The sequence below is a fragment of the Balaenoptera musculus genome, chromosome X, assembly GCF_009873245.2.
Source record: "Balaenoptera musculus isolate JJ_BM4_2016_0621 chromosome X, mBalMus1.pri.v3, whole genome shotgun sequence".
Taxonomy (NCBI): Eukaryota; Metazoa; Chordata; class Mammalia; order Artiodactyla; family Balaenopteridae; genus Balaenoptera; species Balaenoptera musculus.
This window is the reverse complement of record NC_045806.1, coordinates 53928961-53955311: the sequence shown is the minus strand read 5'-3', so window position 1 is coordinate 53955311 and position 26351 is coordinate 53928961. Positions and strand designations below refer to the sequence as shown.

Here is a 26351-nt window from a genome sequence, read left to right as displayed (position 1 = left end):
ACTGAGACATAGAGAACTTTCCCATTATTCCTTAACACATCTGTCACACTTCATTGATGGCCTGTATCTCAAGCCCAGAATTCAATTTGGGATCTTGTTAAGTATTCACACTGAGAGGAGACAGGGGTGGGCTTTGCTTGAACTTTTGCAAACCCTAAAGAAGGCTGGCTCGGATTTTACCTTGAAGGTCAAGGACAATATAGGCCCTCAAAACCAGTGAGGGTGTGAACATGCCCATTCTTTACCAGAAGCTTGGCAAGAACAGGGCAGTGAAGCCCCCACCCATTTTATGCTCCCATGAGGATGAGAATGAGGGTGAACAGCTGGATTTTGTATAGCTTTCTCCTGGTTGACAAACTAGGCTTTTTGATGAGAAGTTGTAATGGGTGGCCAGTGTCCATCTGTGCTTTCTAGCCCAGACCTTTTGATATTTTGGTGGTACCAGGTCAAAGTATGCTAAGGCCAACACAGGACAAATTTATAACCCCTGTACAAAGATTTTTTAAAATATATGGAAATCAAAGTAGCATTAAAAAGCCACTGGGCATGATACCAATTCGACTTCAATAAAGACAGCCAATAAAAGGAGCTAATTAAAAGAACTCGGATGACATTCATCTGAAATTTTAGATTGTTTTATGTTTTAACAAATTAACAGCGGTGATAAGAGGACATTAGCAGCTTTTCTTGGGTCTCTTTGTTAACAATAACTTGAGCCTGCAGCCACAACAGGGGCTGTGGCCAAGTTTTAGCTGGCAGACCAGCAAGGCAGTATTTTACACAATGGATGACATTTCTGAAAGCAGAGACAGAGACAAACCCAGAGTCACACATGTATTCCAACAAACAAGTTTCTGCCATTTTTAATTGTATTTAGAACAACAAAAGATTCCAAGATTACAAAAAGTGAATAGAACACTAGCGCTTGGGGCTGGTCCTGCTGCCCAGTGGAGGCCAAGTGCCACTGTGAGAACTGAAGCCCCATTGAAAGAAGTTTCAAGCAAAATTAATGTTTCTTTAAAAAATAACTTTTATATGATGCTTCTTTTCTTTTTAATTTTTTTCCCTCAACATAAAAATTAACTCTTACGTCTGGTTACATAGTCTGCTCCCTCTTGTTGCCAAATTAATCTCAAGGACAGCGCAAGAATGTCATGTCTGAGGCACTCCCTAATCAATGTTCCAGTCTAGGGGAAAGCAGAAAAGTGTCACTGAGTGGTGGGAGGGACTCTCTTTTTAGTTTGGGTCATCACAATGGTGGCTACTCTCAGCACCTGAGTGGCTTATGGGATAGGACAACCCCACAGGCACTTCATTGCAGGACACTTAGCACCAAGGGCTAAGGTTGGGAGAGACTGCAAGCCTGGTCTATCTAAATGTTCAGGGAAGAGAGTTCCAAAATGTGAAGCATCAGCCCAGGAGGGCACCACCAGAGAAGCAGCAGCATTCCAGAATTTCCTTTCCTTTGGGAATATGTGTGGGCTCCAGTCTTTGGTGGCCAATGGAATCTGTAGCTATGTGACAGCCTTTTTAAGTAGTGCATGTGCAAACTGTTTTAGGCCACAAGGGCCACACAGATGATAGCTTCTCATTTAATTCTATAAAAAGCTGAGACAAGTGGGATAAGGAAAGGAATCAACACTCCCGCTCTACTGAATTGGGGTTGGAAACAAATCCATGCATATTATCTATTTTCTGGCCAAATCTAATGGGGAGAAATCAAAGATGAGTCAAATGCTGCCTTTCCCTTTAAGACTCTGCCTGCTAAATTACAATATTTACCACTTATTTTTGGAGTGGGAACATTCCAAATGGTTTGCTACCTCAGCTGAAGTGTCTTTAGAGGAGTGACTAATTGTGGATTTTTCTGCCTTCACCTAGAAATGGTTAAGGGTTGGGAGGCTCTGGGCAACAGACCCCAGTGTCAGTCTCTTAATTGAAGAAAAACACCCCTACCTGTGGGCAGAGATGGACCTGTACCTACAGATAATCTACTTCTAGTACACTGATAAATTTTTAACAAAGAAAAACACATTTTCATTGTCAAAATCTTTACAGAACGTATCCAAAACCAGAATAGACACCCAGTAGCAAGAGCACCTCAGTTGCAGGTGAGTGAATTGCTTGAAATGGAGCACTTGCTCTAGGTTCCCAAGTGCAGGAAACTGCCCTTTTCTCACAGGGATGGTGAAGAACAAAAAATACCCTTCCTTCTTCCAACTGCACAGGTCCCTTTAGAGGGTCACTGGCTAATTGCTTGGGTGGGCCTTTGGCCCCAAGTCTGGGCCTTCCCTATGGTAAATCTCAGTCGGTTCCAATGAGACTTCACCACCCTTTACACATTCATCTGTCTTGGGCTAGTAAAGTGCAACACATCATGTACCTTACGCTTTTCCCCCCTCTGCTCCTTTGCAAGGCTTGTGGGTCAGGCCTCAATAGGAGCAGAGATCTCTTGGTTATCTGATCAACCCAGGTGTCTTTTCCATTCTGAGAGAGCTTCCAAAACGTAGCTGTGGCCTCTCTCACAAGTACATGGTATCAATTATGACCTGGAACCAAATATAAAGGTGCAGAGAAAGGTAAAGCTATCAGAACACATTATATCTATATATATAATTCAATTTTGAAACATGGATACAAATACTCATTTACAATATATTTCAACCTTCTGCCTTAAACCACAGAGAACTTTTTTGTGCCATTCAAAGTGGGCAGAAATGAGGATTTCTGCCTGCTGTCCTTCTAGTGCAAAATCTAGTCCTTTAAATGCTCCTCTTATCAGCAAGGGCTTCACATCTTCAGATAAGCTAAGATTGGCACTAGCAAACACAATGGCCAAGACAGCTCCACTTCTAACCATGCAATGATGGAGCTTTAAGAATTTGCTCAGCAACTACAACAGAAAAGGAAAGCTAGTTCTGCTTATAAAAAATCACTTACTGAAGGACCCATAATCCCTTTCTTTTCAAAATTATCTTCCACTCTTCTAAACGTGTATATTGTGGGGGGACCCCACAAAACTCTTATAAGTCAGTCACCAGCAAAGTCCTTTAGTCTGTCTTTGGATAGGTTACCAAAGAGGCACTAATGCTTGCTCCCTCCCTGTCCTTAAAAATTTTGGTATTTTAGCAGATACAGTGTAATCTTTGGTTATGTAATGCGATGCTCTCATCTCTTTGTTTTTTTAAACTGCTTTCACAGATTTTCAAAGAGATTAGTGTTGAGAACAGACCTGCCTATAAAAGGCAGCAAGGGTAGAAACTTCCTTTTATAAGAAATTGCACATGCTAAATGGCTTATTTTGACCTTAAGTTTGGGATTGGATCTTGTGTTTTAGCATTCCTGGTTCCCATGACCCCCTACATGTGGTTGAGCATGAAGGCCACCCCCTTGGCCCAGTGCCCTCTCACCTGGGCAACTGGCATAAGATAATTAGTAGTCAACCTCTTGTTTTCCCAGGGCCATGTAGGGACCATGCAGGGATACTTACTGGGCTGTCTGAAGAGAGTCTCATGAAGTGCAACCCTAGCACAAGACTGGGAAGGGGCAGAGGGAGTGGCTTGGGCTTTTGAGCCATGCCGAATATCAAGGGAGGAAAAAAGGCCATGTCTGTGCTGTGCCTAATGAAACAAACAGTTAGAAGCTACTTGATGCTTAAAGTTAGGTCACTTGTGTAGTGTCAGTATCATGTGAATGGTGGACCTATTTTCTCTTAAAGTACAAATAGAATACTTCTTGCTATATATGCATATATGTATTTAGAAGTAGAGTATGAACAGAGAGGGACTCTAGCATCAGCACATTATTTCTCAACCTGGACAGTCACCTCAGCAACTACCCAAAGGACAGAGTGAAGCTTTTTTTCCCCCCTTTTTAGTGCCAGTGAACATATATAAAAATATATGTATTATTGATTTTCTTTTTCAAAGATATATGACAGAATCCTTCAAAAAAACCTTTTCTCATTAAAAAAATAATGAACTCTCCAAGAACAAAGATACTGTCTGTGGCATAGAAAAGCTATGGAGCAAAGAACCCAATCCCCGTTTCAACTCAGAGGCCAGGCCTGGGCAAGCTGCCCAATGAACAAGAGCTGAAACTGCCACACGACTCTTTTCTTTGACCACAGAGTTTGTGACCCTGGCCGCTGTCTGCTGCCAAACACAGATGGGGCCTTCTCCCTGGTGCTTCTTCTTTTTCTCTTCCTCACTCTCTATCCCCATTGAGCACTGCAAACCTTTTTGGAGATAGTGCCCGTCGCTTGTCTGGTGAGTGATCCTCATCTTTAAGCTCACCAGTTGAGTGGGTGTGAGTTGCCAATCCTTCAAGGGTGAGCACAGTGTACCAACTACATCAACTCTGTTTGCAGAGCAGAGTGTATGCAAAATGAGACTTCTGTCAATTACACTGGCTGGAGCAACAATGGCCAAAAGAAAAAAATAATCCCCCTTTCATCTGTGGGAGACAAAGCCAAGATAAAATCTCCTTTGCTCACTGAAACCCCAGTGCAAAAACAGTAGACCTAAATTCTTGTTTAGGCCATTTTTCCCTAGTCTTGCCATTTGGAAATTCGGAGTAATCCAGTTGTTGCTGTTTTTAATTACACTGCCGTTTCACTGATTTTTGGCTTTCACAAATGAAAAACATATATTCATAACGACAAGAGTCACAATTGGGAAATCCATAAAGATGAAAAACTTGATAGCCAGAGAAATGGAAAAGAGAGCATCTAATATTTACAAGGAGAGGTATTAGAATGATATAATTGAATCCATGTACCACAAAAGATGAGAATCATTTCAAAACAGAGGTAAAGGAACTATTAAAAGGTAACCTAGTTTAAATGAAAAAGTAGTGGATTTTTTCTCTTTAAAACAGCTAAAAGTGATCCTGTGACCCTACATAAGCCAATTGGTGTCATAACAAAGAAAAACAGAATTTTTCTATCCTACCCCAGAAACAGAACCTGCCAGCTTTAGTTCTGTCCAGCAGTCTTGGATTGGTATAACACCCATCTTAGGTTCCCCTCTCCCTTGTTATTTAAAGAAGCTGTTTTGCAAGTTCATTTGGCTATTAATATCAACAGAAATCAGGGGAGGAAACCCATGTAGATCATATCATGTCACTCAGAAACTATCTTCTCAACGACAAGTAGAGTGAACCAACTGAAATGCGCAGCTGGGTGACTGGCCATTTCTTGTTTAGCAGATGAATTTAAGAGCTAAGTGAGGAGGCAGTGGCCAAGATGAGAAAGTAGGTGGACATTCCCCTGTACTCGCGACTGGGGGACAAACTCAACAGAACAGAGGTGTGCCAAAGGACTATATGAAAACAGTATCCCAGGAACACACCAAGTTCATGGGTGGCAGCCCATTGGAGCCACACCAACCAGATCTTTCCAACGAAGGCCATGGTTCTGTAGTCTCAATCTTTCAGCTTCCTCTGGCTGAAAGGCAGCAACAAAGGTGGGGAGTCTGAGTGAGTATGGCCAATGTCAGAGCTCAGAATCAGCAGCAGAGGAGGATGATGAGTAAACTCACCAGATGGTGCCCATCTGGCTTTAGACTTTACTTCTGAAGACTTTTACTTTAGTAGTCAGTCTTCTCTTGGTTTCTTCTCTCTTCTTCCCATGACTTCTGCAGGTGGATATGCTGGGTGGCAAGGAGAGCATTTACAGAGTTTCTGGTTCTAGTGCCTTCATTCTTCCCACCTTAGTAATTGAGTTTTCTCTTCAACCCTGATCTGGGTAGCCCCTTTAGCTGCTCTGAAGGCAGAAGTGGGCATTTCTCCACTTTGTGGGAAGGTGTCGTCTCTGGGGGACAAGAGCAAGACGCTCAGCTTGTCCAATCCCGTTGATGCCTTCTTTCCAGTTTGTCTAAGGGCTCCAGAGATCTGATAGTTGATGAGAGACATTTGCTAAGAAGTCTTTGAGCTTACTGGCATCTAGAGCTAGACATCAAGACTGCTGGCTTGCTAGCCTTCTTAGTGGTGGGAGTTCTTAGCAGAGAGTCTGTGAACATGCCCAAGGAAGTGGACAAGCTTCACCACTGTGGCTGTAATGCAGCCTGGTGAAGTTCAGACCCACAAAACACTGAAGGGAGGGTGGATGAGGCTTGCAGCTATATGGAGTCAGGCAGAAAACATTCAGGTCTTTTAAAGGTAGGGGCAAAGAGGGATCAAATCTTCAGTGTCCTAAGCAGGAAAACAGTCAAGCCACCACTTCCTTTTCCTCTGACTCCAGCCCCAAGCTCTTCCCTGGACCACAAATGGGAAAGCAGACCTGGATCGGAATGGTGACTTACAAAAGGTCAGATCTCCCTCTCCCTCTTGCTGGTCTGATTCTTCAGTGGAAGTGGCCAAGTTTTGGCTAAAGAGAACATTCAGTTCAAACCTCTTAGAAAAGCTATTGAAAGTCAATTTGAGGGTGGAGGCACAGGATGAGAGAGAAAGGGACTGGTGGGGGGAGGCCATACAGACAAGTTTTCAAACAAGAAGTACACTTTTCAGTACCATGAACTGTGCTGCAGTTGAGCAGTCTAGCCCTCAGGGGCCAAGGCTCTGGGCAGGTACTGGTGATCCATCTGTCCTCTCTGTCCTCTCTTAAATCTGCCTCCTGTCCACCTCAGCTCTGGGGTCACCCTGCCCTCTAATGGCAATAGCCATTGGCAGAAAGTAAAGTCTCCCAGGGAGAGAGGGTTTGGGGAAAAAAAGCAGTGACTCCCCATGGGCTTGCAATTTTCACTTTATTCTAGTTACTGTTGGTCTCTTCAGGGATTTCTGTTTGTTTTTATATTTTTTAAGAGGCAAAACCCTAGCAAATTTTTTTGTTTTTGTTTGTTTGTTTGTCTTTTGTTTTCCCAGATACTCTTACCTCTCTAAACTTCACGTGGCATTAGGTGAGTAAACGTTTGCATGGCTGGCATACAGTGCAGTGCTATAAACAAGCACAACTTGACACTGTGCCACAGGATCATCACAGATTTAAAGAAATACAACAGCATTCAAAACACAGATAAGGGCCACAGCAGGGAGCAGAGTTTGAAAGTGCCATGGAGGGTCAGATAGGGAGGCAAAGAAAAGAAAGGAGGAAAAGAGAAAAAAAAGCCCAGCAAATAGAACTCAAGAACATCTTCATGACAGATTGTACATCAATAGAGGAAATTCCCCAAGGCACTGCAGAGAAGTAGTGCAGAGTTAAAACAGGCAGAAGATCTCTGAAAAAGGGAGTGGGGTGGGGTGAGAAAATGAGGGCTTCCAAAGCTTCACTGTGTGTGAAAATAGATGGGCTTGACTTTCCCGGAAAGGATCTTGGGCACTTGCACAGAGATGATCTCTGCCATCATTTCTGGAAAGTCCACGCTCACCATGTGGGACTTGATTAGCAGGTCAAAAGTGAATTGATGCAGCTCTCGTGCAATCTGCAGGGGGACAATAAGAGAGGGAGAAAACAGGGTTGACAAGGAGTTGGCTTCTTGTCAGGGTCTATCCCCACATTCTTTGATTTCCTCCTCTTTCCTTCCATGTCCTTGGGCCTCCCTGTGTGTGTGTGTGCACGCACGTGCGTGTGTGCACACGCCCATGAGTGCACGCGTGCGTACACCCACATGTGCACTAAATTGTCTCCAGGGAGTCATTGAAGGCTCCCAAGAGATCTCTTACACCATTGCAAGCTCTCTGACTCAAGACTGGGTGTTCCTTTTCCCCAGCACAGACACACACACACACACTCACTCTCTCATACACACACACAAACGCACATGACTCGAGGAAGAGGGGGAAAACATCCAGGTCTGTTTTGTCTGCCTAGAGAACTTATCTACTCTAAGCCCCTTCTCTGAGTCCCAACTGCTCTGTTCTCAACTCCTCCACCTCTTTCACAACATCCAGCTGGGACACTGTGACCTGTGTTCCTTTCTTCTTCATTGAATTTTCTTCCTGGACCACACTCAAAGCCAGAGAGGAATGGAAGCACCTCCCAACAGGTGGTGCCAGACCTTAGAAGAGCATATTATCACTTGGCTCTATCAGGCTGCTCTCCCTGACAAAGCACCCTCCATCGTTTGCTTACAGGCTGCACAGAGTCCAGGAGCTTGGTGAGCTGGTAGAAGCGCCTTGAGCAGGATGTGGGATTTTTTCTCTTGCATGCAATGATACGATCAAGTTCCTTGATGTAGTTCATTCGAAGTTCATCAAAGAATTTTTGATTTTTCAGCCCATCCACTGGAACTGATGTGGGATGAAGACAGAATAGGGAGGGGAAGCATGCCCACGAAGGAGCATTAGATAAAGCACCAAGTTTTCTGACCACAAACTTGACCCCCACCCCCACAGGGAGAGACCCGTCTACTTGGTTTCCTGTCACTTGAGGCCTATATGCCTGGGACCTTCAGGAAGTCTGCCAGAAAGGTCTTAGGGAAAAGGCTAGCTGGACCCAGTGTGTAGGGTATCAAGTAAATACAATTTACTGAGCTTTTCCATTCTCTAGACTTCTCATCTACACATTTCTTAGGACCTATGGTTTTACGCTGTTCACAGTCTGGCTCTGAATTAGAAAATTAAAACACGTGGTCTTGAATATCAAATTTTGTCTCCTTTCTCCCTCATAGAGGCTAAGCACTCTGCTTAGAAGAGACATTAAAGAAATATTCCTTGGCTGCCAAATAAGCCCTGTCTGAGTTGCTTACACAGACCTTCTCTTTTTGGCAGAAGAGGAAATTCCTTCCAGGAGGCAATCCCTTCTGCCCTACAAGACATATAAGGTGGTCCTTGCCTGTTTCTATGGTAGAAGCTATGGAAAAATTCAGAGACCTGCTAAAACCAGACAAAAAGGCCTTGTACCAGAGAGAGATTGGGGGTAGGTGGGGATCTAATGGAGGTTGAATTCTAGCAAAGAAATTGGTCTCTAGCCATGAAATTCATCCTTGTTAGGAAAAAGGATGCTAAGGGAGAGTGGAGGAGGGAGGGTGAAAGAGGAAGGGAAATGTTCAGGAGCTGGCTTCTTCCCAATAATCCTTTAATGAAAAAAGCAGCTCCCCTCTGATCCCCTATGCCCCTAGGGGCATTCCCTGCCCTTCCAGGCACTTACTAATGCTAAAGAGCAGCAGTGCCTTCATGCACAGAAATTCCTGGGGGGTGATTTGGAGCCATCCAAATTCTTGAGAGAGGTGCCTCATTCGGACACACTGGCTGTACATCCGGGACTTGTGCATGCGGTACCTGGGAAGGAAACACAGAGAAAAAAGAGAAGTAAGGAAAGGCTTACAATAAACCCAGAGAGAATGTCTGTGGTTGCCCTCCCCTTTCCAAGTTCTCCAAGAAGAGCTTGCTGTTTCTCTTGCTGGTGCTTCAGTGACAGGAACAAAGTTGTTCTTTTTTTTCCAAAATCATGATATCCTGATAACTACTCATCTTCCCTGTCCAGGATATGGGTTAGCACATGGAATTTCCAGGTACCCGTGCCCCTCCTGTTTCCTGACACAGGGACAGGAAAGCCTAACCAAATGAATACAATGGGCCTGGCACATGGTCTCCCTGACTACAGTCCTAATATCTCAGCTGCAGCCAGAGCCAGAACCTGCCTCCCAGACATTCAAACTTGGAGGATTTCTAGGAGACAGGCCTTAGAAATCAACTCTTAACATAAGGACATCAGGATTCCCAAGTGACCACACTTCCCATATTAGAAATTTAATCATTTCTTTAAAAACTCCCAGAAAAGGAGATTCCCCATTGTTCCTTTAAATGAGTTCCAATGCTTGTCAAATCAGCCAGAAAATATTTCTGAATGTCAAATCTAAATGTCCCCTGCTGAAGCGGAGCCTACTCCCTCATATACTGGCTGTTCCTTACTACAGTTTGGGAGTTACAAACACGTGTGAGCTGCTTTTATTACAGTGACTTGTGAACAGATCATCACATTATCACCTATAAATTATATAGGGAAGTGGCCAAGGCTTGGACAGATTCTCGGGGGGAGCAACCTCTCTGTTCCATGACTGGCCATGGCAAGCCCGTAAGAGAAGATACAGCATCCTCCTGATAGCAAACCTTCCTGGTTTTCAGCACTTCAGAAATTGTGTGTGTGTGTGTGTGTGTGTGTGTGTGTGAGAGAGAGAGAGAGAGAGAGAGAGAGAGAGAAAGAGGAGAGGGGGAGAGAGAAATTGATTTTATATCTTATGGAGAAAGGAAAGGGAATTTGACACTCACTTATGTGGTGAGGAAAAAGACCTCCCAGATTGGGTCTGAAGCCTGTGGTTTGACATTTTGGTCCCCAAACCACTAGCCTCGTTCACAGGTTGAGCAGGCCTGGTACTGGCTGGGTGGAAGCTCAGCACCCTATCTCAGAGAGATCTTGGCTGGCCTGGAGAAAGAGGGAAAGGAAGGGGCAGATAGTGTAGAAATATTCAATGCAGGCTGGAACCCAACTGGAAAAAGGAAGCATTTAGATAGTATCACAAGTCAACTGACCAAAACAATGCTGCTCCAAGCTCTTTCGCCCTAAGGAATTTTTAAATAAGATTTGCTGAGCCTTAGGGCATGGCCTTGCTCTGGTCTGTCTGTGCTTCCAAGCCTCTGTTGATGACAACACTACAGCATTTTTACCATTGAAATTGTAATCCTGACGTGAAGGATTGCTGTAATACTGCTGCAGACCCCAGAAACAGAGAAGGTGGAGAAAGGAGGGGAGAAAGGCAAGGGAAGGAATTCAAAGGGGAAAGGAATAAGACCTGAGGAGAAAAGCAAATAGAACAGGGAACAGCTAGAGGAAAGAAAGGGATAGACACAGTGTGGAAGGTAGAAAGCAAGGGGCAGGAATGGAATTCAGGAGGTGAGCAGAAGTAGGTGGGATTAAAAGAGAGTGGAGAAGTGGGGAGACAAACATTGGAAAAAAATGATGGAGCACAGTGCCTGGCACATAGCAATTGCTGAAAAAATGATATGTTGGAAAGTGCCATTATGATTCTATTCACTATTCTACAGATGAGGAGAATAAGCCTCAGAGAAGTTCAGTAATTTACCCAAGGTCACACAGCTAGGGTTCAGGTCCATTACTCTCACAAACTGTGTTCTCCACAAAGAGGGGAGGAGAAAAGAAGAAAGCGGGGTTGATGACAGGGTTTGGTGTCAGAGAGATCAGCAAATGGGTTGGCCCAGAATCCCTGTCTTTTTCTTTGGGCCTCCGTTTCCCCATTGGTACCTTGAGGAGGCTAGCAGCAACTGGTGGCTTTCAACTGGAGAGGTACTGCCCCCTTAGTGGGTGCTAGAAATGTGTGGGGGCAGTTTGGGCTGTCACAGTGACTAGGATCCTATTTGGTATTTAGTGGGCAGGTACCAGGGTAGTTAAACACATTCCAATATGCAGGAATGTGCTAAATGATGAAAAACTATTCCTCGGAAAATGTCAACAGCATCCCTGTTGAGAAACATCGGTTTAGATGATTCTAGCGACTTTAAGAGCTCTAACATGGCAGGTTCCTATAAGAGGAAGGGGGTCTGCTGTTTCAGGAGCCCTGGGGCTTGATATAGAACCCTGACTCTGTGGGGAGTTCTGTGATACCTTTTGATGAGGTACATGGAAGTGGACCAGATAGCTGAGGTAGGGTGCCACATATTTACACAGAGGTGGAAAAGGAAGTGAAGATTTAGAAAATAGCCAATTATCACCTTGCAAAGGTTCAAAGGTCTTCAGGCTCTGGATGGGGAGAGTAGTGCAGGTGCCCAGTAGTCGATTTAATCACTGGAGGGCAGCAAGAGGGTGGGTTGAGAGATGAACAGGAAGAGGGCTTTTTAAGGCCTGCTCCAGAAGATGGCATCATAGGTAACTCTTTGGAGATCTGGAAACCACAAAGCAGATTGTGCCAAAAGCTCAATGGTTATTCTTAGCTTCTGGCTACCAGGGCTGGCTGAGTTGGAAGAGGGCAGCTGGGGACGCTTATTTTCCCCCATATGGCACTGCTGTACTGGAAGGAACCACTGGCCTGTAGATTTTATTTTAAGGCTCTTCTGGATTAGAGGGCTAGAGGGGAGGGAAGGTCAATTCCTTCCTGACCAAAGGGATTCTCTGTGGTGAGACTAGCTCAAAGTTCTTGGGAAGATTTTTCTGGCCAGCTCCATTCACAATGCCACAAGGGACCTCAAATAGCAGACACAGAACAGATTATCACTGTTAGGAAAAGAGAGTATCGGAAAGGTACTTCTTTTTTATTTCTTGCCCATTATGGGACAGACATTTCACATCCATTAGCTCCTATTTTAGTTGTCATAACAAAACCATTTAAGAAAGTTTTATTTTATTAACAGATTAGGAAACTGCGGATCAGGGAAGGTAAGGGTCTTACCCAAAGACAATGATGTAGGAAATAACAGAATAGAGGTTTCAGTTGAGAAAAGTACAATTTTAAAACCTGAGCTCTTGGCCAAATTCATGAAAGGTAAATAGAGCTGGTGGCAGGGCAAGCTTTTATTAAAACTGTTTTTAAGAGAAGGGAAGTGGCTGGGCCAAGGTCACATGGCCAGAAAATGGTGGAGCTGCACTTTCTCATCACTTACCATCAGGAGGCAGTATAAGAGCTAAGAGTTACACAGCCATACTTTGAATTCTGTTGCCAACATGCACTAGCTGTTTGACGTTGTTGGGTAAGTCACTTTATTTTGTTGAGCCTAATTTTCCCCATCCATTAAATTTTTTTTTAAAGGGGAAATCAAGTTCTCATGAGTGCTCAATGAGAAAGGATTAGGAAAATATCTAGTATGGTCCTGGCACAAAGGAGTTTCTCAACAAATGGTGACTGGCAGTAGCTTTTGATGGTAGCATAAGGGACCAAAGGAACTTCAGCCCTTACAACTAGAGTCTCTCTGTTCACTCCTTATGTTGTTCAGAGTGAAGAAAAAGGACCCTGACATGAGGGTCTGAGATAAGGTAAAAGCAGGTCAGAAGCACTGCCAAATTGCCAGGATTCAGTCTTGATTGGGAAAAGCGATGGCCTTCCCCTGTTTCCTCCTACCAATTGGCCTTTCAGCCAGGCAAAGCCACCTCAGATTGTGCAGGCTGGCTGGGCTTCTACTGCCTCACCTAAAGGTCAAATGAACCAACTCTCACCATTACTTCCATTACCATCATCACCACCAATGAGGTCTGTGTCTATGTGAGTTCTGGACACATAAGCACTTACTCATTGAAAACCAGGTCAGGGGCAAAGTAGAGCATCCTGGAGTTGACATTGGTGAAGGACCGCCAGCCCATGGCAAACACCATAAGCCCCATCCAGGAGTACTGAATGACTGCCATCTGGTCGTCCACGTGCAAGTTGCGGAAGCCTGGAGATAGGGCAGAGGCAGTGGTCAGACTGAGCACTGATGGGCTGAGTGAAGTCTGGGACTCTGCTGGGCTGAGAATTTCTGGCACTCGGGCTGCCCTTGAGGAGCCCTAGGGGCCATCAATGCTGGGGAGCAGGAGGAGAACAAACTATATGGTGGGGATAACACTCTTTGCACTCCCTACTTCATTGAGCTGCTCAAAAGAAACAGAGGCAAAAAGTGCACTGTCCATTGGAAGAGAATAATAATCTAACACTCACTGACTGCTTACAATGAATTAACTCTTTTCTAAGCATGTTACTTATATTAATTCATTTAATCCTCACAAGAATCCAATAAAGTGTATACTATTATTGTTCCCATTCTGTGAATCAATAAAAGTGAGTCACAGAAGGGTTGAAGAACTTGTCCAAGATCATAAGGCTAGTAATTGGCAGGTCAAGTTCCAAAGCCAGTCTGATTCCAAAGTCTTGATCTTCAGAAAGGCTCACTGCCTTTCCAAAGATGCAGTGTAATAATCATTTCTCTCACATGAACAGCACTTTTCACTTTACAAAGCTCTTTTCTAGCTATAATCTTGTTTGTACCTTCTAACAACCCTGGGAAAGGGATACTATTACATATCAGCATATGGTGGAATGCATCTGACAGCCATGCCTTCTTCACACCACCTTCAGGTTCCATCTCTTTTCTCTGACCCTTTTCCTGCCTCCCATTTCCTCTCTATTGTTTTCTATTCAACAAATACCTGGCCCTGCTAGTTTCCTACTCTACTGCCATTCCTGCTTACTGCCATTATTATACACAAACAGGCCCTTTATGACCTGCTTTCTTAGCCTAATTTCTTACCATTTGCCTTCTCATAATTTAGGTTCTAGCTATTCTGAAAAAACCCACAGTTTGCTGAACATACACACACACACACACACACACACACACACACATCATGCCTCTAAATCTCTGCTATCTCTGCACAGGCAGTTGCCTTTCCCTAGAATGCATTCTTCCCTCCCCAGGCTTTCCATCTGATAAACACCTACTCATCTTTCAAGTCTTCACTGAAAGCCTACCTCCTCTGTGATGTCTCTTCCAACTCATCCAAACAGAAGACCTAGTGATTCTTCTTTTACCATCTTACTGAATCTTAAGTAGCTCCGTCCAATTATAGCACTCATTACACTGTACTGGAATTTATCTATGCACATATCTGTCTCCTCCGTAAGACTTAGAACTTCTTGAAGACAGGGACCATTCCCTTCTTATTCATCTTTTCCTCTCTAGTATATAACACAGTTCAGATATTTGAGTAGGCGTTTAAGAAATATTAATTAGACTTAGGACCCTCATTTTTTCATTTTATAAAATGAGAATTATAGATGATCTCCAAATTACCTCCCTTAAGCTCAGAGAACAGAGGCTCCCAGATGCTGCCTCCACATAGGTAGAACAGATATGGCTGTGCTCTCCTGGAGGTTTCCAAATAGTTGTATACTTAAAGCATCACCTCAGAGCTCATCCCCTACCAGTGCCTCATTTATCTTCTCCTTAACAGATCCAGAATTATCTGAAATTTTGTCTTACTTACCTTATTAGGAATGCTTACATGAATTTGGATAATGCTTCTAACTTTCCTGATGATGACCTCATTTAACCCTCACAATTACCCTAGAGTGTGGGCAATATGACATTATTTTGCCAACAAGGAATCTGAGGGCCAGAGAAGTTAACTGACTTCCCCAAGCTCATACAGTCTGTATGTGGCTGAAATGGGACTAGAACCCACGTGTTCTAATTCTCTTCTTCAGTGCTTTTCCCATACTACTGCTGAACAACACAGCTCAAGAACTACCAAGGTCATGAGTTTTTTCTTAGCCATAGGCTCAGGTCTGAAGTCTACACTATCTAGACACATTGTTCTGTTTGGTTGGTTCTTGCCACACACACCCCCTATTTACCCTTTTTTCCTTTAGGTCCCAAGCCTACCAGATGTCAGGATGCTAGAGTTCCTCACATTACCACCCTTGACTGCAATCTTAGCTCCCAGGTGTGTGCCTCACATCTTCACAGGAGCTAGTCTGCTAACAGACTAGCTGGAGCCTCAGATCCCAGAGTATTTCCTGCCTGAAGCCCTTCTGTAGCACAGAATACCTGGGACTGATTCTTTCCAGTAGGAGATGAAAAGCCAGGGTCAAGTATGGAACATCAAAGAATCTCTTTGGGAGGGGCCCCAGGAGCTTGAACCCTGAACCCCTGGGGTGGGAGGCAATGGGAATCAAGGAAAGCCTTGGTTGGTGAGTGTGTGAATATGAGGGTGCATGGGGGGATGAGGATTAAACTGTACAAATACCAAGGAAGCCATCAATACTGATGATTTTCCCCTCCCTGAGATGCCAGAGAACTAACAAAGAGGAGCAAAAGGGAAAGCTTAGTTTGGCTGTAATACTAATTAACGGTCCTTAGTGAGAGCTGCTTAGAACTCAAGCCTAATTACTGTATATGCATCAACAACATAGCTGCTTCAAAGGCTGGGCATTAGAGAACAGAGTTAGGTATTGTAATCAGATTAGACCTATAGGAAAATTAGCCCGCTAATGCCCAGCCTTTGAAGCAGCCTGCTTAGATAGTACGGCTATCAAGGAATGACTTGAGGAAACAGTAGCTCCAGCCTACAGGTTTCCTTCAACATACATTCATTCACTCAACACCTATTTGGCGCTGCATTAGGCTGTTTTGGAGAAACAGAGAGAAGTCATGGTTTCAGGTTATGAAACACACCAAACAGGTTAGGGAGCAGAGGCTAACCTGAGATTCTGTTTTCTCACTAGAATCCAATCAACATCATTTCTTAGCAATCTTCAGTAGAAACCTATAGTCTCATGTCTAGTCTGGAAGGACATACCCAAAGATAGGTCAATTAGGAGATCTTTGCTGCTTTAGTGCACCTGGCAGCCAAGGTCTTCAAAGAAGACAATTCATCTTTGGGACCCATGAATGAGCTTTTAGGAAAAACTAGTGGCAACTTAAAATGATTTTAGTGGTTTAGTACTCAAGCTTGATAATAATGACCCACCATTTACAGAGCATCTTCTATGTTTCAGCTATTATACTAGATTTTCTTTATACCTGATTTCTGTGTTGATAACAATCTGCAAGGTAGCAATTGTTCTACCATCTCTACAAATGAGGAAACAAGTACTGCAGACATGTGATTTGCTCAAAGTCACACAACTAGTGTATAGCTAAGATTCCAAGCCAGATACATCTGATTATAAATATACTGTGTACATACAGTCTACTCGCCCTCCCTCAATAGTTATCATTTACTAAAGTACCAGGTGCTATAATAGGCAATTTACATATATCATCACTATCACAGAAAACTTCACAACAAAATTGATCTGAGTAGGTACTTAGCACAGTGCCTCTCAAAGGACAGGAACTCAATGTGTTCAATTAGCAAATAACATGAATTAGTAGGTGATTATTGATAATATGAATAACAGTTCTAATGAATGTGGTACTTGGCTTTCTTTTGAAGCTATTCTTTTTTTTTTAAACATCTTTATTGAAGTATAATTGCTTTACAATGGTGTGTTAGTTTCTGCTTTATCACAAAGTGAATCAGTTATACATATACATATGTTCCCATATCTCTTCCCTCTTGCATCTCCCTCCCTCCCACCCTCCCCATCCCACCCCTCTAGGTGGTCACAAAGCACCGAGCTGATCTCCCTGTGCTATGCAGCTGTGAAGCTATTCTTTAAATTACTCAGGGTCCGAGATCATTTCCTTAGACAAGCTAGATGGTGAACTGATATTAACTTGCAGACTTGTTAATGTAAGGAAAGGGCTTCCCACCCTGGAGGTTAGGCTGAGGAAATCCAGTGACTCCCAGTTATACAAATTGTGCCATAATGACTTGCACCAGGTTATTGTTAAGACCATCAAACTAGAACTCAGAGGGTGTGAGCCCAAGCTCTGGCTGCATTTGTTAAGTGACCAAATGGAACAAGTTAATTAACCTCTCTGAACCTTATCATTTGAAATGGGAGTGAAAGTCCTTATGATTCATAGGACTGCTATGAGGATTAAGTGGAATCATATATAAGAAAAGGTTCTATCTTATAAAATGAGACATTAAGGTGTCTGGCAACTGCTTGGAAAGATTAAATTGAATCTCTGTTAGACACATGACATCAAGACACCCAGCTGAATAAGTGATAAGAATTAAAGCAACTTTTTCTTTTCTTCCTTTTTTTTCTTTGTATTTTTTTCTTCCCTGTGTGAACTCTCTGTTTTTGGCACAGTGTATATGCAGCCAGAGTCCTTGGGCCTTCTTCCCAGGGATCTAATTGGCTAGTCAACCTCAGCTTTCCAAGCTAGGAAGGGGTTAGGGACAATCTGGTGGCTGTAACTGGGCCTTGTGAATTGGAAAGACAAAAAGGGGGCTTGACAGTCAACATGCAATGTCTTCCAAGGCAGCAAGTCCACATTATGACCCAACTGGCCTTGGATAAAGCCTTGGTCCCTCACTGTAAAGTCCGAGGCTAGAGAACTACAGGGGTGCTACACAGACTATGGGTAGAGTTGGATGAGGAGGGGATTTGGAATTAGGAGGGGACCTGGGCTCAAGTTCTGGCCCTGATACCTTCTGAATGTGCAACTGTGGGCAAGCACATCACCTCTCAGAGCTTCAGTGTATTTATCTATAAAACAGGGAAAAGATCCCTACTTTACAGGATTCTTATGAGGATCAAATCAGGTAATACATATGAAACTGCTCTGTTCACCATAAATTCCCATCTGATTGACAATTATTATTAAATGGCAGGTTAATCTTTGACTCCACAAGGAGAGGTTTGGTTGTTGATGTTTCAAAAGAATCTTTCAATCATGGAAGTTTAGGATTAAGAGAACCCTTAAAGAGTTTATGCTTCTCTTGTTTCCAAACTGTGTTCCCTGGAGCACTAAGATTCTGCAAGAGTGATCTGAGGCTTCTCTAGGGGTAGTGAGGGAGAGGCACTGGCTTTAAATCAACCAGCTCCACTTGGATCTGTGTATCATGTTTTTGAGAAATAAAGAGTTTGGGGCTTCCCTGGTGGCGCAGTGGTTGAGAATCTGCCTGCCAATGCAGGGGACACGGGTTCGAGCCCTGGTCTGGGAAGATCCCACATGCCACGGAGCAACTGGGCCCGTGAGCCACAATTACTGAGCCTGCGCGTCTGGAGCCTGTGCTCCGCAACAAGAGAGGCCGCGATGGTGAGAGGCCCACGCACCGCGATGAAGAGTGGTCCCCACTTGCCGCAACTAGAGAAAGCCCTCGCACAGAAACACAGTCATAAATAAATAAATAAATAAGTAAGTAAAAGAACGTGAATTTCTAAAAAAAAAAAAAAAGAGTTTGGCTGCTAAAGGAACGTTTGTGAATCGTTGGATAGAGGATCTCTGTGGCTTCTTTAAGCTCCAATATTTTAATAATCAGACCTTTCCAAGCAACAGATGGCCAAGAGAGGAAGTGAGTTACCCATCACTGGAGGTATCCATGCAGAAGTTAGAAAAACACTTCATATTTCTTTCACTATCACCTAATGTTTCCTTCCACTATGATGATGCTAAGGTAGTTTATTTTATTTATTTTTTATTTTTTTCTTTTTTGGTCGCACAGCGCGGCTTGTGGGATCTTAGCTCCCCGACCAGGGATCGAATCCACGCCCCCAGCAGTGAAAGCATGGAGTCCTAACCACTGGACTGCCAGGGAATTCCTTAAGGTGGTTTAAAGAGCACCAAGAGTTCCTTGAAGTAAAACTGGAAAACCATCAATTTAGTCCAAACCACTTTTCACACATTGTACAGATGGAAAAACTGAGACCCAGAAAGGGAAGGGATCACATAATGAGTTACCAGCAGAGCTAAGACTAGAACCTAACTGTTCTGACTCCCAACCCCATGTTCCTTCTATCATACCATATTATAAGAGTTCCCATGGTATGGGTTCCAAGTAATATTAAAGACAGAATATCAGTTAGGCTCAAGATTATCTTTGGGGTGAACCTGTGTGTGTACATATAGAAGAGCATCTTAAGGCATATAAGGGTATGTCTATGTGATCCATGATTATGGGAACATTTGCTGACTAAATCTGTGGGTTGAACATAGAAACATGGTTGCTGTGTGCTGATGTGAGGCATATAGGATACTCGATAATGTTGCTCTTCTCCTTGATTTCTGAGTTTCCTTATTTTTAATGTAGGGATTTCTACCAATCTCTTCCCTCACAAGGTTATGGTGAGGATTGCATGAGTTAATGGATGGGAAGCAAACAGACATGGTGCTTGGCCCAAAGGAGGCTTCACTGAATATGATCTCCCACATCCCATGCCCCCACTTTCCTTACCAGGCAAGGCCTTGGCCCACTTGACCACGTGTACAAGCTGTCTTTCACCCAGTTCATTGAGGCTAGAGAGTAAGGCTGCAAAGGAGTCAGGCTGGTTGTTGTCATGTCCAGCACACACCACACCTGGCTCAATGGCTTCCAGGACATTCAGAAAGATGGGCTGACACTCATAGCCTTCAATATGTGACACTGTCAGCTTCTGGGCTGGCTCCTCAGTGGGGCTGGTGGCGCTGGAAGCCTCCCCTTCCTCCTGTAGTTTCAGATTCCCAAGTTTCTTCAGCTTCCGGGCTATTGGGAAAGAAGGGAAACTTGGATTTATTATCAGTGGCCAAAAACACACAGCACAGTTACCCTGTTAGAAAAGCTGTTTGAGCTAAGAAAACAAGGGTGTTCATTCTCCCTAGTCACAGACTCTAAACTCCTTAAGGACAAGTGCTCAGTTTAAACACTGGTTAAGTGAATGATTCATCATTCTAAATTCCTACTAAACTCAAACTTTCATATCTTGCTTTCTCTGTGATCCTCTTGCCAGACAGACCTAGTATATCCTTGGATTGGGCTCTGCCTAAATGCAGTCTCCAGTATTCATACCTTGGACCTTCAATTAAATCATTTACTAATATATTCATGATTCACTCATTTGTTCATTCAACAGACATCCATTGTTAGGCCTTTGCTTTTGGGTGGCGAAAAGAACATAGGCCCTAACCCAGTTTGGTAGAGGAGAAATAAATGCCTGCTAACAATTCTAACAATTAGAAAATGTCAAACTGGTGAATGTTACAACAGGAGTATTAACAAAAGAGGAAGAACAACAATCTCTCTGCATAGGTGGGGTCAGGAAATGTTTATGGTGATATATGACCTGGACCTTGAAGAATAGTGAGGATTTCACCAGGCAGAGAGGAATGGAAAGGGCATAAACAAAAGCACTGAGTGTTTAAGGGAAAAAGAGACCAGTGTGGCTGGAGTGTATATTGTATATGTGGGGAGACTGGCTATTTATGAGGTTGAAAACAAAGGTGGGGTTTGACGTTAAAGGAGCATGTATATCATATTAAGAAATTTGGGCTTTATCACACAGATGATAGGCAAATATAGAATGTTTTAAATCAAGGGAATGTTGTACTTGTGTCTATGTCTAGCATGTCTAGCAGATTGCTAGGGAAGGAGACTAGAAAGGCAGATCTTTTGGAGAAGGACTAGACTTATCATCCCACTTTGGGGTCAATGAATGGGAATTTTCTGGTGTTGCAGCATTTCTCACTTCAACTATAACAGCCCCAGGTATTGTCAGACATTTACACTCATAGTTGAACATACACTGTAACACATATATTGATTTTCATCTTTAGTAAAGGGGAGAGAGAGAAGCTGAAGTCTGAAATCCCCAATTGTATCAAAGAAATAACAGAATGTCCCTACCTTTATAATCTGCCTGTAAAACGGGAACCATCCATTAAAAAGGATGATAGAAATAACATTATTTTAAAAAAACAAGAATAATCTAAAACTCAAACCTTAAGAACCATCCTCCCACTGTGCTCTCATACACACAATTTACAGGTCCTTGAGCATCCTGATGTTTACATTGTGCTATTTTCCTTAGTATTTATATTGGCAGAAATATAAATAATTGAAAAGGCCATAACTCTGAGATCTAGCATAGGCAGTTGTACCGGGACAGACCATAAACCACTTTATCCCTAATCTCTTTAAAATAATAATAATAATAAAATTTAAAAGGTATAAAACAAAGAGAGAAGCTGATTGCTCAATTTTAATGGATAAATACAACAAAACCTGTTGCTGATCTGTTTCTGGCTCCTGCAAAAAAAGATACTTATCTGGAACTGACTTTCAGCTCTAATTAGAAAAATAAGTCTTGCAATGCAAACTCCAATCGTAGTACAACTCAGTAAATCAATGAAAGAATGAATCACATGTTTGGATCAACAACCGGGGTAGAGGAGGAGAAAATAGAGGGTTTGGTGGTGCAAGAAGAGCCCAGAGAAGAACTCAGGGTAAAATAACAAGGAAGCCTGGAAAATCAACACAGAGTTCAAGATGACCTTGTCCAACAATCTTTTCTGCAAGGTTTGGGCACAGTCAGTAATAGGAGATATGCACACCCACTGTCAACTCCCACCTCCCATCAAGGGCACAAGCTGGAGGTATGGGCAGGGCTAAGCTCATCTTGTCCCAGAGCTACTGGCCTGGCCCCTAAAATTTTTTGTCATCTGGGGAACCCATTGCTGACATGGGCTCATGTAGGCAGCTCCACAGACTGAAAGTGCCTTCTGGATCTGCTCCCCTGGTACAGGTTCTAGAGGTAGACATTCTCTTCCCCATCACTGGTACTTTCTGACCTTGGGCTCAGAAGTTGCCAGGCCATGTAGTCCCCCTTTCAGCCTGGGAGAAGACAGAGATATAATTAGCCTTATGCCTGAGGGAACTAAGATATATAAGGTTAATTATTTTTTCTGAGCCTTCTATATACTTCACTTCATAAGCATATTATATCACTTAATTCCACAATGATCTTAGGAGGTGAGGAATATTTCCTATCTCTGTTTTGCAAGTGAGTAAACTGAGGTAACACAGCTATCAAGAAACAGAACCTAAAAATCTTAACTTAGTCTGACTATAAAGCCAATGCTCTTTCTACTATATCATACTGCATCCACAAGGAGTCTGAAGCCCTAAACCCTACTTCTAGCCTAATAGAGTTGAGGAGTAGGGCTAGGGTTATATCCTCCCTGCCTTCCACCCTCACCCGTGACTCTAAACTTCAGTAACTAGCGTCAAATACAGAAAGGAAAAGGCAGAAGCTATGAGACTCCTCTAGTCATTTGCCCAAAGTAGAAATAGGTTTGGGGAACTATAGTGGCTTAGAGATTCATAGCATGACAAAATAGGAAGGGTCATTAGAACTCATCACATCCAGGGGGTTCACAGAATTAATATACCTTCATCGTCTACACAAGTAATACAGTGTGTGTGTATGTCTGTGTGTGTGTGTTTATAGGAGAATGGTGGGAACTCTGGTGAACTGAAGTGAATGCTTTACCGCCTTCCTGCCCCTGCAATGCATGTGCACATAACACACACACATACACATACTCCTAGAAGGCGTTCATATAATATTTTAGATTTTTCCTAAAACTCATCTGTATCCCAAAGTTGAATTCAGGCCTTAGCCATTATTTCAGGACTTCTGTTGTTAATCCAACATTTCAAGTCAAGGATGGAGAGCCTGAGGCCAGAGTGAGTGTGGTCACCTACTGGCTGAGCAGAGACTAGAACCAGGCTCTTATTCCTAATCCAGAGTTCCCTGTACCATACCAGCTCTCTTTTTGAGTAAGTCATTTCTACTCTATCTCAGTACCTGCCTCTCTGAACTCCTTCTAGATTTGCACTGCCCAACACAAGAGCCACTAGACGCATGTGGCTACTTAAATTTAAATTAATTAAAATTAAATAAAATTAAAGATATAATTCTTTAGTCTCACTAGCCACAGTTCAAGTGCTCAAAAGGCACATGTGGCTTATGGCTGCTACAATGGACAGTACAGTTACAGAGCATATCCTTCATCTCACAAAGTTCTATGGAATACTATTGTGAATCTAGACTGTTCTCTGGGGCAGCTGTCCCATTTGTCATGCCCTACTCATGCTAGTGATTAAAAAATGAATCCAAATGAGTTGTATATAGAAGAATCCATGGGTTTTTCAAAAAGGTGGAAGGACACAGAGAAGAATTGGTGCTGGTGCAATCAGCGAGGTATGCTCTGTCACCTTGACTCTCCCACCAATGACTCAGATCTCAGTGGGCTGATGACTCGTGGACCTAAGCAAACTCATTACAAGCAAGATCAATATGTGCAGAGACTGTGGGGAAAATCCATCAACCTAAAATAATTCCCCTTCTCTGCATAGTGCTAATGAAAACTTGGCTGGTATTTTCATATCCTCCTCCTCTAGACCTATATGGCATCTGCTTGAGAAAGAGAATCTGCATTCCCACTTGCCTCCAGGACCTGGGTAACCTGCTGTCCCTGCGGCCACGGTGGACCAAGCTGCACCAGGTGTTCTGGCCTCTCTGCCTGAAGAGGGTGACTGTACTGAACATAATTGAAATCAGATTCCATTCATTCTGCCGGGGGATCCTCTGTTCTCTCTGTGCAGCAGAGGCCAGCATGTTGCTAGACGACTTGGAATGCTGGACAATGAGGCTTGCTAGTCTCAGCTGTTACTCAATGCCCAAGGCCTTGTTTTCATCCATGAAGGCCGCCCCCACACCCCTCCTGTCTCCTGCACCTGAGCCCCAGAGTCATATCTAACTCTTTCATGTGAGGTTCAGGCTTGTCAGGCCCCTGTGTTACCACAGAGACCCATTGGTTTGCTCAAATTGAGTGATGAAGCCAGGATAAAGGGGACAGTAAAGGTTGATAGTTCTAATGGTGTGTGAGTTACTTTGCATCTCATCACTGTCTTTCAATCGTAGGTCAAAGCAGTGACAAGAAAGGGACATTGTCAAGGCACATCCTTGTCTGTACCCAATCTTTAAGGGAATAGAGCCCTTGAAAACATGCCTGGATCCTGCTGCCTGGACCCTATGGGGAACTGACTATTCAGCATAGTGGCATTAGACCCCTATGAGGGCTGTCTCTACAGCAACAGAGAAAGATTTTTCCAATCAGGTTCAATGGTACATCCCTCAGGAGAAGTAGATGTGATTAATCTGTAGCTTCTACAGCCACTATGACCACTAGGCACTATTCCAGCCTTATTCCTTGCTACCTCAAGACAGAGGTTTTCTCATCCTTGGGCAGGGGACAGGCAAGGTGCGGTAAAGTTTACAAAGTCTTAGAAAATTCAAGTTCCTCTCCCCAAGGTCAAGGATGTTTCTCTTCCTTGAATCTCACCATGGAATTTAAAGCATAAAAGAATGATTTCCTGTGGTAGGTATATTTGATGGCCACCAATATTCCCAACCCCTGGTGTACACATACCTTCTTCCAGTTATTTAGTCAAACAGCAATATAGGTGCTGTTGTAAAAGGATTAGGTAGATGTAATTAAGGTCACAAGTCAGTTGAATTTTGAGGGTCGTTATACTTGATGGGCCTGACCTAATCAGATAAGACTTAAAAGGGACTGGACTCTTCCGGAAGGGTATTCATGAAATCAGGGGGATTCAATATAAGGAAGATTCTCTGTTGCAGGCTTTGAAAGTGGAGGGGGTACACATGGCAAGGAATGAGGGCAGGCTCTGGGAGCTAAGAGCAGCCTCTGTCAGACAGCCAGAAAGGAAACAGAAACCTTAATCCTACAACTGCAAGGAACTGAATCCTGCCATAATCACATGAGCTTGGAAGAGGACTGTGAGCTCCAGATTAGAACGAAGCCCCTGACCAATGGTTTTATTTCATCCTTGTGAGACACTGAGCTGAGAATCCAGTCATGCTGTGTCAGACTTCTGACTTACAGAACTGTGAGCTGATAAATGGGTACTAAATTTGAGGTAATTTGTTATGCAGCAGTGGAAAACTAATACACTTTCCTTACAAAATTGTGGTATAGACAAGATAATAGGCTTTGGAATCAGAAGATCTTGGATTCAAACCCAGCTCTGTCAATTACTAGCTTAATAACTTTGAGCCCATTGCCTAGCTTCTCTGAGATTCTGTTTCCGCCTTTATAAAATGGGGGAGCCGCTTCCTGCTTCCTAGGACACTTATGAGAACTAAATGAGAGAGAATGCCTGGCACATAGTGAGCCCTCCAAAATGATTTTCTTCACTCTCCATCCATTCCTAAAGAGTAGAGAGTGACTGGATTACGGGAGACCAAACTCGGACATGGGGAAGAAGGGACAGCAGGATTAACAGAGAACCAGATAGGGCAGAGAAGGGAAGGGAAGACTGACACATTATGAGATGAAAAAAAGTAACTGAGTTTCTTTAGCATATAACTGCCTATAAAACTGAATTTAGGTCTTAAGTGTAATTCTAAATGCTAAATAAACACAAAGGTACATTTGGTGCAGAGCTTCAAATTCTTTGTGAAACCAGACTAGGCTGTACTTATGTGAATGTCTGAATTATGTGTGTGTGTGCAGGTGCTTTTATATTATAATGCTTAAATGTATGGGTCATGAACTCGAATATCTTCACTAGTCAGGCAGATACGCAAATGATCTTAAACAGCCTAGTGAACATAAATGGGGTGGGCTGGGGACAGGGAAAGTGATTGATGCCCTGCCTAGGGGCAGTCCAAGTCTGTTTGTGCTGGACAAACAATTCTGCAAGTCAGTTTTGGCCTGCGGAAAACCAATTTGTAGCCTCTGGCTTAAATCATGCCAACCATCTTTCCATCCACTAGGATTAGAGTCAGGGGATCTCACTGTACAACTTTAGATTTAGATATTCAGAGGAACACTGGATTAAGATCCAGGGGAGCTCACTGTATGGTCTCCAGAACATCTTTTCCTGCTTTTGCTCTTAGTTTCTTGATATATGTACAAAGGGTAGTAGTTAACAGCAAATAGTCTGGAGTCAGACTGTCTCAGTGTTAAGCCTGGCTGTATTACTCACTAGTTGTGTGACTCTGGGCAAGACTTAGCCTCTCTGTACCTCA

General features: G+C 43.3%; 1 protein-coding gene across 1 annotated transcript in view; it reads right to left on the bottom strand.

Moving 5' to 3' along the window:
- Positions 1 to 702: 702 nt before the first annotated feature.
- AR (androgen receptor) overlaps positions 703 to 26351 on the bottom strand; it is a 174570-nt gene continuing 148921 nt past the window's right edge. The window contains exons 4-8 of the mRNA XM_036840747.1: positions 19712 to 19999; positions 13173 to 13317; positions 9086 to 9216; positions 8069 to 8226; positions 703 to 7418 (exon numbers count right to left, since the gene is read on the bottom strand). Of these exons, the coding sequence (XP_036696642.1) occupies positions 7263 to 7418; positions 8069 to 8226; positions 9086 to 9216; positions 13173 to 13317; positions 19712 to 19999 (878 nt within the window). The 3' untranslated portion in view covers positions 703 to 7262. The remainder of the gene's footprint in view (positions 7419 to 8068; positions 8227 to 9085; positions 9217 to 13172; positions 13318 to 19711; positions 20000 to 26351) is intronic.